The following is a 13,199-nucleotide window of genomic DNA, read 5'->3' on the forward strand; positions in this document are numbered from 1 at the left end:
AAGTAGACTAAGATGGTTTAGTCACATGCATAGAAGACCACCAACAGCTCCAGCTAGAAGAAGTGATTTCTTACAAATGGAAGGAGCTAGAAGAGCTAGGGGTAGACCACAAAGGACATGGGTAGAAGTAGTAGCAATGATTTAAACACTAATTTCCCACTTCTTTTTGTTTTTCAAAAAGAAATGTTCTTGGATTTGGGATGGCCAAATTTCCCCACTTCTTTTTGTTTTTCAAAGAAACGTTCTTACTTCTTAGACCTAAGATTAGCTAATTGAGGTTAACTAGATTCAGCATTAATATATATACAGAGACAAAGTTATGGTGTTTTATACTAAAAAATCTTTCCCTTTTAAAACCGATGTTATTTATACATATACATAGATACATTTATATATAAATACACACGTAGATAAATAAATATTTATAAGTGAAAATATGAAGGCATGTCAGGTTCAGGCTGGGTTAGGTTGCCCAAGACCATAACCCTAATGCAACCCAAAGTTAAATCAGTTTCATATTTTTCAACCCTAACTATAACCGGATCTTCGACCCAGCCCCAATTTTTCAGGTTGTCGTTTGGGCTAACCCAGCCCAAGTTCCCCCTATATACTAAACTAATCATTTTTAAAGATTTTCTATACAGCACAAATGCATACCATGTGTATAATAATATCATTGCCATGGTACCACGGTATAGATCATTATTCAACAAACAATTTTAGCCTATGGTTTCTTGAGAAATGAAATTACAAAAGAACAAAATATGCTTAAGAGAAGGCTCACCTTTCCCATACAAATTAATCCTTTCTATTTAAAACAATCAAACATGACAACCAAAAGCTGATTCAATGCCCCATACACGCATCCATTCCTGCACCTCATCTCGGACTTAAGCTGATTCACTCGGTTCTCCATTATAATGAATTGCAGTCTTCATTGTCATTGAACAAGGCAAGAAAGGAAGCAGTAATTGAATAGAATTCTACAATCCAATATTTAAGAGCAAAGAGTACAATGAAATAAATATTTTGCAGAGACCAGTAGACCACTAGTCAACTGCAAAATGATACTTAATTTAATTATGCAGGTATTTTGTACATAATACATGCTACCACTGCATTCAGCTTTCAACACTTTCTCCATTGACATGTGTAGAAACTTGCCACCAGACAAGGTTGTCTGATGACAAAAATCCTAGCCCCAGACTGAGATCATATATCATCTGCAACTATTAGTTCCAGAAATTAAAGGATTTCTGCTCATCTTCAAGAAGGAAAAAAAATAGCATAGAATAGATAACTGAAATCAATCCTTGGAGAGTAAAGTGTACACCAGCTGATATGTTATCCTGCTTCCCACAGAAGATCCTCTCAAACTATTTCCTTCTTATTCGTTCAGATAACTGGCATTCTTCCTCCTTTGATATGTATGGATCAAGCCTGCGAAGGTTTTGAACAAACATGCTAGCCTCTTCCTGTCTGCCATGCTTACAATACCAATCTACAACGGAATTATAAGTGTTCTGGTTTGGTTTACACCCTTGTTTGATCATGTATTGGATGACATCAATAGCCTCCACAAACATTGACTGTGCTGCATAGCTTGCAATGAAGGTATTGTAAGTTATGACATCAGGACTAAGCCCAGAATCTATAAGTTCTGCAAATATACGTGAGGCATCTTGCATTCTGCCCTTCCTCCCATAGGCAAAAATGACAGTATTGTAAGAGATAAGGTCAGGTCTTAAACCTTTTGCCTGTATTTCTCTGAGAATTTCTTCTGATCTCTCAAAGTTTCCCAATCGACTATACATGTGAATTAAGCTATTGTAGGTTGTTAAGGTAGGAGTAAACCCATTTTGGCACATGAAGTTCAAAATCCCATTAGCTTTCACAACCATCTGTCTCCTGCCATAGATAGAGATCATGGCATTCAGCGTAGTAATGTCAGGAGAAAACCCTCTTCTTCTCAGCTCTAAGAAAGCTCGCTCTGTTTCCATTAGAAGGTCACTCTTGCTATTAACCAGAACAAGGGTCTTCACAAGAACAGCATGTGGCTCAATTACACCAGAATATATGTCTTCAGCAAGAGCACGCATTCGTTCAATCTCATTACCATTGGCATAAGCATGTAGTAAAGAGCAATATGTAATCTCATTGGGTTTACATTGGCAGCCATCCGTCATTTCAGCTAGTATTTTCTCTGCTTGTACCCAAAGCCCTCCACGAGCCAGTGCAGCTAAGACAGCATTATAGGTGGAAAGGTCTGGACTGATACCAGCATCCAGCATACTCCTGTAAACGGCCATAGCTTGGTCAAATGACCCACAGCGGCTGTAAGCACTAATCAAGGTGTTGAATGTATCCCTTTCAGGTACAAATCCTGCCTTCTTCATTTCCTTGAACACACCAGAAACTTCTGAATCCATCCCATTCTGCCCAAACACTGCCAACAGTGTGTTCCAAGTAACAATATCTGGGGTATACTGACTAGTCCTGAGCTCCTCAAAGACCTCCATCATCTCTGCAAACTTCCTGCGGTTCCCATGCATCTTGATAAGGGCATTAAAAGTGCAAATATTGGGTTTGCACCCAGCACTTTTCATCTCCTCGAAAATCTTCAGCGCAGATTCATCCTTCCCAGCCTTCTCAAATCCGGATAACAAGGTGGTGTAGGTAAAGACATCTGGCCTTATCCCCTTTTCCACCATTTGGGACTTGAGCTCCATTGCTTCTTCCAAGAGACCGTCCCTGGCATAAGCTGAAATCAAGGAATTGTAAGTGACAGTGCCCGGGGAAAACCCATTTGCCTCCATCTCCTGCAAAACCTTCATGGCTTCCTTGGGCTGCCGTGACTTCCCATAAACATCCAATAGTGCATTATAAGTAACCTTATCAGGAACAAAACCTGCTGATTTCATCTCCTCAAAAATCCTAGCAGCTTCTTCATACAAAGAACCGCGGCGGCAGCAACTTATAAGAGTATTATAGGTGTAAGAATCAGGAAGGACACCCTCATTCTTCATCCTGTCAACAATTGCAAGAATCTTACTCCATGGCATTCCCATCTTCCCATATACATTAAGAATCACATTGTATGTTATTAAGGTAGGCTTGCATCCCTCTTCTTCCATCTTCTTAAAAACCAACACTGCGTCCCTATACCTCCCATTTCTTGAGCAAGCAGTTATCATAGAAGTATAAGTATAGACATCAATTGAAAAACCATCTCTACGAAGGCTGTGTAGCAAAGAAGAGGCAGCGGAAACCCAACCTTCCTTACCCATGATACCGATAAGCACAGCTAAGACAGGACCATTCAAGAGGAATTTGGAATCATCACGATTCCGCATCCACTCAAAGACACTCAAAGCCATTTCAGACTTTTTATGGAATCCTAGACCTTTAATTATAACTAATAAGTCGGCAGACAGACATTCTAAGTCAATATCTGATAAATACTCTTGTTGCTGCGGCTGAATTAAAGTGCGGAGGATTTGATCAATGTTAAAATCATTGTTTTCGCAATTAAGGAGGGTTTGAAGGATTTGCTGACCTTGTGGAGAGAGACGGTCAGAGGCCCAGGGCTTTCCTCGGTTTTCATCGCGGGATTTGCCAAGGCGAGTTCGTCTTCGGAGGAGGATAGGGGGCGGTGGGGCGTGAGGGAGATGATGGCTTTGGGGGTTTCGAGAATTGGGGTTTTGGGGAGACTTTGGAATTTGTTGGAGAAGGTCTTGGAGAAGAGGAGCTAACGTAGAAGAAGAGGAGGAGGAAGTGTTGTTGGCATGGCGGGGTTGTTCTTGGAAGATTGGCTTTGAGGGAGGTGGACCTGGTAGCAAGAGAGGCAGAGCTAACTTATCTGCCATGCCAGGGAAAAGGGCGAGAGAGATAGAAATTAAGTTGAACGCTATACTAGGTCCACCAGTCGGAGGATTCCGGAGTCAGGGAGTAGGAAAATGGAGAGAACGAGGGAGCGAGCAAGAGCGCAAAAAATAACCCACTGGGGAAGGAAAGACGTTGAAGACTTTGAGCGTAGCAAGTCGAAAATCTAGCAGTCTGTCAAAGTACCAAAGAACAGAAAATCTAGCAGGCGATAATGTCACCTAGCTCCCACCTGGTCCCAAGTTCATAAACGTGGCTAGAAGCCTAGAACACGATAGGAATGTTAGAAAAAATAAAAATAAAAAATATTAAGAGTCCGTTTGGTTTGCAGTCAGAATTTAAATCAAAATCGGAATCAAAAACCTTCATATTTAGAATTGGGATGGCCTATTCTTATAGTCTGTTTAGTTAAAACAGGAATCCCAATAAAAATTTGAATCAACTGGAATGGGATTTTATTTCAGAGGAGAAAAAATGATCATTCCCTTAAATACGAGAATACTATTTCACCAGAATGGGAATAAAAATACAATTCCAACTAAAACAGTTATAATCAAAATGGCCCATTTCAATTCGGATTCCAAATGAACCAGACCCCTATTTCCATAAACCAAAAAGGCCCTAAATTAATCAGTAGGGCTAATCAATTAAGGAGTAAGATTTACTTGCATGGAAATTCATCTTTAATATCACAGTACGTTGAACAACAGTTAAAAGCATTCAACTAATCTAAATAGTGGTTAAAAGTTTACACCGTTGCACAATATGAATGGTTAAAAGGGCCAAAAGGCCTGACCATTCTCCAACATTGGGTTGGGCTGTCGTGGCCATTTCATTAATAGGCCCTGTTATGAATTTTTTTAGCATTCAATATTTTGGCAATATTATTTGAACATTTGGAAGTTAATATCCTTGCTCATGCAACGTATCGGATCGGATTTGAATTAGCGTATATTCGAATCCAATCCGAATATTTGGTCAAATTTAATAGGACTCGATTTGAATTTGAATTTTACTAGTAAGTCGAATTTTTGGATCTTATTCAATCCGATTTATTTTTTTTAATTTAATAAATTATTAAAAGAAAATAAAATATACTAATTTAAATAAAGTAAAAACAAAAAATACATGTATTTTTTAATTATTTCATCATATATATATACATGTTTTTTATAAAAAAAATAAATAATATAATAAATTTATAAAAATATAATATAAAAATTTATAAACAATAAATAATATATGTATTATATATATTTATAAGTATATAATATACATCGGATCGGATCGGATCATGATCTGATCCATGTGCACGCCTAACTATCCTCTACCCTTAGAATTAAGGAGGATGCGAATGATATGGATTAAGGAAACTTCAGGTTCTCCTAGATGCAAAAATTGTTTTGTGGACAGTGTGATTTGGGTTGAGGATGATATGTGCCCAAATTTATCTACATATTTTTTTTATAAGATGAACATATAATATTAGGGATGTACCCAAATGTTTTGTACAATATTTTTGTATTTTTCATAATTTTTTGTTTTTATCTTTTTTATATTTTTTTATTTAATTATGATGACAAGGAATAACGAATTTTACCCATAAAGGTTAAATTGGTGACCCTCTACCAAATAGGAAAGCATTTTGATTTTTGCTTTGGTTTTATATTGTGTTTCATTAATTTCCATCATTAGTAAAACAAGTCTTGTATATCATGCTTATTTTTATTTAGTATGATTAATATAAAGTATTAGTAAATTTTTTATTTTTTATATTTTATCTTTTTTAAAGTTTCATTATTTAATTCTAACATTAAAGGTTGACACATTTAACTTAAAAAGTTGAAATGTTGACCCAACATCAAATAGGAAAACAGGTTCATTGTTGACTAGTTTTAAATTTTGTATTTTATTCCCAACATCAAGAAAAACAATTATTATTTATCATACATGTTTTTCTTTAATATAATTCATAACAAATATTAGAGATGTGCCCATTTTTTATAGGTTTTTATTCATTTACATTTTAAGAGTTTTACTATTTAACTATAATATCATGGGTTTTGACTTTGATATCCATGTTTATTGACTTTTGGCCACCTATCCATGTTTACTAGTTTTTGCCACCCCCCCGCAAGAGAAAATTCTAATAAAAAACCATAGAGCACTGTAGATTCAAACGAGAATTCAAAACACTAGTTTTCACTAGGGGTGTCCACGATTCGGTTAACCGAACCATGGCACTTTTTCCTAATCTGAACCGATGGTCCCGGTTTTTCCATTTTGCTAAACCGAAACCGAACCGGTACCACTGGTTAATCAGTCTATCGGTTTCGGTTTTTGACCAATTCAATTCTTTGCTTTTTTGGTTTTTTATATTTATAATATATATTAAATAAATATATGTATAATATTATATTATAAATAATAAATGATATATAGTATATTATAAATATTTTAAAAATATATAATATATTTATTAATAGATCATTATAAATATAATATAAGTATATTTTTATATATATAATGAATATATATTTAAAATATACATATAAATAAATATACCGGTCGGTTCGATTAACCATTGGTTTTTTTGTAGGTTAACTGAAAACTGAAATAGTCCTTCAGTTTTTAAAAATTCCGAACTGAAACCAAACCAATCGGTTCAATTAACCACATTATGCGGTTTGGTTTTTCGGTTTTTCATGGACACCCCTAGTTTTCACTATATGCTTGGCATCGATACCATGGATGAGATCTGTTGCACCATTTTTTGACAAAACGGTTTTTTTTCTTCTATTTGGCATTGATGCTACCAATCGTCCAAGCCAATAGATACTGAAACAAGTACTACTTTGTTCAAACACACATGGTGTAGATCTCGTTGCAGACCGGTGATGGTGTAGATCTGCAGTGATGGTGTATATCTTGTTGTAGACCAGTGATAGTAGAAAAAGAATTTCCCATTGCAAACTACTAATGGTGTAGATCTTGTTGGAGATCGATGATGGTGTAAATCTCGTTGTAGACCGGTGATGATGCAGATCTCTGGCGATGGTGTAGATCTCGTTAACGCCACATCAGCAGGCATGTAATGTAGTCGTTGGTAGCAATGGATGTGAAAATGGGAAAAACGTTTAGCGACTATTTGGCATCGTTGTCATTTTTTGGAGCAACGACGCCACATCAGCGCCACGTAGGAAAAAACAGTGCTCCAGGAAACAATCATCTGTTTAGAACCATTTTTCCATAGAAAACGGTGTTCCAAGACACGCCTTAGAAATTAGGAAGGCATGGCTTGGAGCAACGCCAAATTCGGCGTTTCCTGGAGCTGTAGTTCGTTGCTGCCAATAGGGCAATGATGTGGCACGGGATAATAGGTAAAAGTGCAGAAAACGTTTCCTGGAGCAATGGTACCAAACAGAAAAAGTTGTTCTTGCTACAGGAAACATCTACCTGGCAACAACAATTCCAAACAAAAAAGGCACAATTTTCTAAGATAATGGTACTTCCAACCCACACATCAGCAGCACCGTTTTGTCTGCAACTACAACATTGATGACAAACATATAGCGGCTATTTGGAATCTGTTATTGCCCGGGCCCATAACAGAATCATTGTCGTTTCCTGGAGCAACAATGCCACATCAGTGCCACATCAGAAAAAAATGGTGCTCCACGAAACGAGCATTTGTTTGGAACCATTTTTCCATAAAAAACTGTGCTCCAAGCCACACCTTGGAAATCGGGAAGCCATGGCTTGGAGCGACACCAACATGGTGTTTGGAAGCGTGGGTGCTTTTTGGGACCGATTTTCAAGAAAAAACACCCATGCTTCTAAGATCCGTTTTTCATAAAAAAACACTTATGCCATGTAGGCAGTGAGCAACACTATGTTGTTTGGTAAGGTGATTTTCATCATCATTTTTCATGTATGTGTTGACAAGTAAGCACCACATAGGATACATATCAGTCAACCATTGGGGGAAACAGTTCACCGATGCATGTCGGTGAGGTTCCGATTTTTGAGGCATGCCCGATTTTTTAATAATTGGTCGAACCAAACAATGAGATACATGGGCAGTGATGTGGCATTGGATAATGGGTACTAGTGCTGAAAACGTTTCCTGGAGCATTGGTACCAAACAGAAAAAGTTGTTGTTGCTCCGGGAAACATCCTACCTAGCAGCAACGATTCCAGACAAAAATAAAGGAGAAAACGGGGCTTCCAACCACACATTAGCAGCACCTTAGAAAACGATGCTTCAACTGCAGCATTGATGCCAAACATATACATACTCAATTTGACATTTTCTCAAAGCATGCATTCTTGAGTTACGAGGCATGGCTGTTTTTTAAAAAAATGGAACCAAATAAGCTTGCGTTTCTTGGCAAACCGTTTTTTCCAGATATGGCGCCGACATGAAGTTGTTTTTTGAGACAATGGCATCAATGCCAAACACCACCATAATTAATCTATTAATCTTAAGGTTCAATTATGATATGAAAAAGATATAATAATCGAAAAACAACTGACCAATAAATCAAAATCATAAACATAATAAGGAACATGGTGTTATTTATCAAAATTCATGGGTGGGTTTTAATCGGTGAAAACTCTTTCCATATTATATCTTTTCTGCACCATAGATTTTCCCTTAATCTTAATACACCCTAAATAAATAAAGGGGGTGTGACATTGCAGTCGGGATCTGTCCATGGCAAAACAACACTAAACACATTATAGTTTCGGGCCACATGTCCCTAACATGAGACTTTTTAGTTTTTACCACGTATGCAAGACAGGTGATACAAAACTGTGATGCGATGTGCCTATCGTTGTTTTTAATGGCATGTCCAAACTTCTGATATAATCACTGGATTAGTGTTGGATAAGATCAATATTTTCAATTCATCATGAGATTAATTTTATAAAATACGGTATTCTTCAATATTTTCAACTCATCATGAGATTAATTTTATAAAATAAGGTATTCTTTGTACTTTGTGATTATTGTATTGATGACATTAAGGTTATGTTTGGTTTGAAGGAAAAGGTAGAGAAATGAAAGAAAATCTATACAAGGGGGATGTTTGGAACCATGGCCGTTTAGAAAAAAAAAACGGTGCCACGTTGGATCCACATAGGTGTTTCAACAAACGCCCATGTATCTCATTGTTTGGTTCAACCGATTATTAAAAAATAAATCAGGCATGCCTCGAAAATCAGGACCCCACCGATGCATGAAAAATGTTTCCCCCAATGGTTGACTGATGTCTATCCTATGTGGTGCTTACCTATCAGTACATACATAAAAAACTGTGATGAAAATCACCTTACCAAACAGCATAGTATTGTTCTCTGCCTACATGATAGAAGCGTTTTTTTTTTGTGAAAAACGGGTCTTGGAAGCATGAGCATTTTTTCTTGAAAATCGGTCCCAAAAAGCGCCCACGCTTCCTAACACCGTGAAAATTTGTAAAAGTTTTCTTACATTTCCCTTCCTTTTCCTTTAAACCAAACATAGCTAGTTTAACTTAATTTTTCATTTTACTTACCCTTTTTTTCATTTCTTCAGCCATAATGAGCTCCAAATGAATTTGGATCAACTGAACGCAATGACCATGAAATCAATGATAACCACAATGCTAATAAGATTGAGTGGTTGTGTCATATGCATTTTATCAAAAACCAAAAGTCCTTTTACCCCCCCCCCCCCAACTCGGTGGTTTATTTTAGAATTTGAGAAGGCCACTCAGTGAGGGTTGGCCGTCCGTTGTAGTATTAACTCGTCCCATAAAAAACTTCTCAGAGCGTGTACAGTTCGTTTAATTAACTCATCATTCAAAAGCCTTATCCCAAATTCCCAACTACCATTAGGCTACCAAATACCCAACAGAAGAGAAAAAAAAAAAAAAAAGCAAAAGGAAGCCTACCTTTCGCCTTTAGTTGTATCTGCCTAACGCCCTCCCAACCTAGATATATTAGAACAACACTTAACACTTTGGTTTGGCCTGATTGCACCTTGACTGACATGACAGCGAGCACTAAAGTCCAAAAAATTGTTAAGAGGGGATTCCATTTATAATCTTTATTAGATGACATTATGTAATGGGGTACCATTGGAGATGTAATTAATTCACTTTTTCTTCACAATTTCACACTTGAAGGAGCAGATGACCAAATCAGAGATGTAGGCTTTTTAATCTTGTTTTTTGGCCAACCCTACATTTCTCGTGGGAACTGTGGGATCTCCTACTACTAATCCGACTTGGAAATGGAGGAACATTTATGCAGAATTCTTGTGTTTATTAAATGCTTGGATTTGAATCTTAAAACCTGCAACTCTGTAAGCGCCCTTATTACGGATTGGAGAGTATGGAGCCATCTATCGTTAATCTTTTAGTATTATTAGCTTAAGGGCCCATATAGATACAGAAGCGTATATTATAACGTGGGCTTGCTGCCTGATGCCTCTTTTGTGCATCCATCCCAAGTACATTGGGCCCATTATCCACTCACCACCACGGACAACCGGACAAGTTACCTTTTGAGTATGTGCTTTTTGTACGGAGCTCTTCCTTTTCTTCAAAAAACATATAGATTATCTGTTGGAGAACGGTCGTTTTATTTCATTATTTACCCTTTTTTTTGTCGTTGTTGTATTATTTTCTTTAATCACATATACTCCATCTCATCATCGCTTCATTGATAACAAACAATCCTTTACCCACCCCTGACCGAGTGATCTAAACACTAGATCAGTATTCGTCTTTCCTCCTATTCCTCACACTTTGTGGTTGTGGGGCTATTCTGGCTTGGGTCAGTCGAGACATCAGACCTTTCTTTCGCTGCTTCCTTACTCCTCCAAATCTTCTGCTCCACCGTTGATTTTCCATGAAAGGTTCTTCTGCAATGGTGGACAGTCCTGAAAATTTAAAGCAGCACAGTCCTAATAAGTAATCAGGAAAAAGATGTGAAGAATAAGGCCCATTATGTAAGGGCTGAGGCCCACTAATCAAACGCGGCCATGGCCCATGGGGATTTGACATTTGAGGATTTCAGTGGTGCCGTGCACAGTGAAAAGAGTAGCCGTGCTCCTACCTTGAACGGCGGTAAAGGATTCCATTGCAATAGCAATAACGAGTAACACCTGAGAGGTGTCAGTTATGCACAGGATCCCAATTCCCAACCCACCTCTGTGCATGTTAGCGGGAATCCATTTGAATTTTAAAAGCGAGCATAGCAAGAAATTCTGTACTCTGTAGTTCGTAGTGGATACTGGATAGATAGATAGAAAGCAAATAAAGCGGAAATTTTACCAGACAAATAAGCTTTTTTCTCCTTTATCATCATCATCTCATCATCTCGATCGTCGACGTCGTCTCCCTCCTCCTCCTCCTCCTCCTCTTTTTCATCTCTCTCATCATCACCGTCAGGTTCGTCTACTCGGTCTTCATTTCTGCTCGAATGTCTGGAATGGGCACCAGCAAAAAGCCATGTGGCATTCATTTGCTTGTTGATCATGCGAACCGCGTAGTAGGGGACCTTGATACGTTTCGTCTCCTCCGACGTGATACAGCTGTTGACGAAGACTATACAGTCCATCAAACTCTCCTTGGTCAATCCTTTCATGTCGTAAGCCTGTGATCTCCTCCAGAGGCTCTTACCATGACTGTTCGCTGGACTCGACAGGCACAGAGCTCGGGTCGTGTCGCTAATGGCAGGTTCTGGATTCCTCAATAGCAAATAACACTGGGCTCTGTTACTATAAAGAACAATCCTCTCTTTTTTCATCTTTAACGAGCACAAATTCAGGGCTTCGGAATACTTCAGTACAGCTTCTTCGATGTCCCCGGACCAAAACCTACCGTTTCCTTGTTGCTTTAACAGACTTACTAAAGCCCTTCTCTCCTGCACTTCTTGTTCGGAGAGGATCTTTCTCCTCTCCACCTTCAAATCCCATATCTCTTGTAAAGCTCTCTCTACCCTTTTGTTGTTCTTGAATTTCGATTTATTTTCTTTGTAATCCAATAGGAGCGCTTCTGCGATTGGGTCTCCTACTCTTGATCTTCCCGCGAGACTTCGCAGTTCAACCAAATCGGCCAGAGACATAGCTGCCATCTCCATTACTTTGTACCTCGTATCTGGGTCCCTGAGAAGAAACAGAAGGCAGTCGATACCCATGTACTGCCAGTCGTCGGAAGATCTCGAGAGATTACAGAGAGTTTCTATAACTTCTCTTGAGTCTGCAATTCTTTTTCTGCCGGTCTCGCTGTAACAAAGGATTCTAATGAGTCCGACCCCTGCAGGCGAACTGTGGTTTACCAACCCACCCCACATCTCGCTCAGATCCTTCAAGAACTCTCGTTTGCAGATGAGATGCAGAGATCTCTCTTTGCAGGCAAAGCAATTTAGGATATAGAGAGACCAGCACTGAAGCTGGCTAGCCCATTCCTCTGCTTTTCGATTCTCCATCTCCAAGCTTCCCACCCCTCTGGTAAGTAAGTCGCATTGGTACTTCAATCTCTTCTTCCTATCCTTCACCCCGACGAACTTAACATACACCACATCAAGGCAGGCGGAAGCCAACTGCATGGCTAGCTGGACTATCTCTTCTTCGTGTTGCGCAACAGCCTCGAATGTTCTTTCGTAACTTGCCAGGTGACCCAGCGCTCGAACGGCGACTCTTTGCTCGACCCAACTGATCTTCCCTCGAAGAAGCTCCATCAGTGGTGAAATTACACCAGATTTCACAGCTTCCTCTGCGAACTCGACCTTATTCATAGTGTAGGAACCGATGACGTGAGCGGCGTAATAGGGGATGTAAATATTCTGGTCTCTCAGAAGCCAATCCCGGTCGTTGACTCCTCTATGGATTAGAGAACCCATGCATTCAAAGATGCCGAGGGACGGGAATTCAGGGTCGTCAGGCTGAGACATGGCGATGGTCCAGAGACCACTAAGAACCAGAACTTGTTCTTGATCGTCTTGGTGAGGCATCTCTTCAAAGCATTTAGCGATCCCAGCTCTTCTAAGAGATGGATTCGACTCCTTCATGATACAGAAAAAACAGCATGGGTTGTTACAGGGAGACTCATCAGAGCGCACGTCAGCGTCCTCGACGGAGGTCGTCACCTTCTTCTTCTTCTTAGTGTCCATGGCCGAGTGGGAGGAGTTTCAGAACTGTTGTCAGAGGAAGGAAAGGAAAGGATGGTGTTGGGTAGGGAGGGTTAAGAGTTAAGAATGTTATCAAGTTGAGAGATTTATATATATGGAGAGAGAGAGAGAGAGAGAGAACATATCATATACAGTAG

At 38.9% G+C, this 13,199-nt stretch overlaps 2 protein-coding genes across 2 annotated transcripts; both read right to left on the bottom strand.

The window, feature by feature from the left end:
- Positions 1–886: 886 nt before the first annotated feature.
- On the bottom strand, positions 887–4,303 carry LOC104607733 (Pentatricopeptide repeat (PPR) superfamily protein). The gene has a single exon (XM_010273437.3). It carries the CDS (start codon positions 3,864–3,866, stop codon positions 1,377–1,379), a length of 2,490 nt encoding a protein of 829 aa, XP_010271739.1. The 5' UTR covers positions 3,867–4,303; the 3' UTR covers positions 887–1,376.
- Positions 4,304–10,550: 6,247 nt separating this feature from the next.
- Positions 10,551–13,199, bottom strand: LOC104607726 (ARM-repeat/Tetratricopeptide repeat (TPR)-like protein). Its single transcript, XM_010273430.3, has 2 exons — positions 11,205–13,199; positions 10,551–10,810 (listed from the first exon to the last, which is right to left on the bottom strand). The coding sequence occupies exons 1-2, from the start codon at positions 13,042–13,044 to the stop codon at positions 10,644–10,646; spliced, it is 2,007 nt and encodes a 668-aa protein (XP_010271732.1). The 5' UTR covers positions 13,045–13,199; the 3' UTR covers positions 10,551–10,643.

The sequence above is a fragment of the Nelumbo nucifera genome, chromosome 5, assembly GCF_055504915.1.
Source record: "Nelumbo nucifera cultivar China Antique chromosome 5, China Antique-T2T, whole genome shotgun sequence".
Lineage (NCBI taxonomy): Eukaryota > Viridiplantae > Streptophyta > Magnoliopsida > Proteales > Nelumbonaceae > Nelumbo > Nelumbo nucifera.

What these genes read in the sequence shown, in the direction of transcription:
- LOC104607733 (XM_010273437.3), bottom strand. Translation starts at nt 3,866, where the DNA reads ATGGCAGATAAGTTAGCTCTGCCTCTCTTGCTACCAGGTCCACCTCCC.
- LOC104607726 (XM_010273430.3), bottom strand. Translation starts at nt 13,044, where the DNA reads ATGGACACTAAGAAGAAGAAGAAGGTGACGACCTCCGTCGAGGACGCT. An exon ending in GAAAAAAGCTTATTTGTCTG is followed by an intron (nt 10,811 to 11,204) that starts GTAAAATTTCCG and finishes TTAAATTTTCAG; the next exon opens with GACTGTCCACCATTGCAGAA.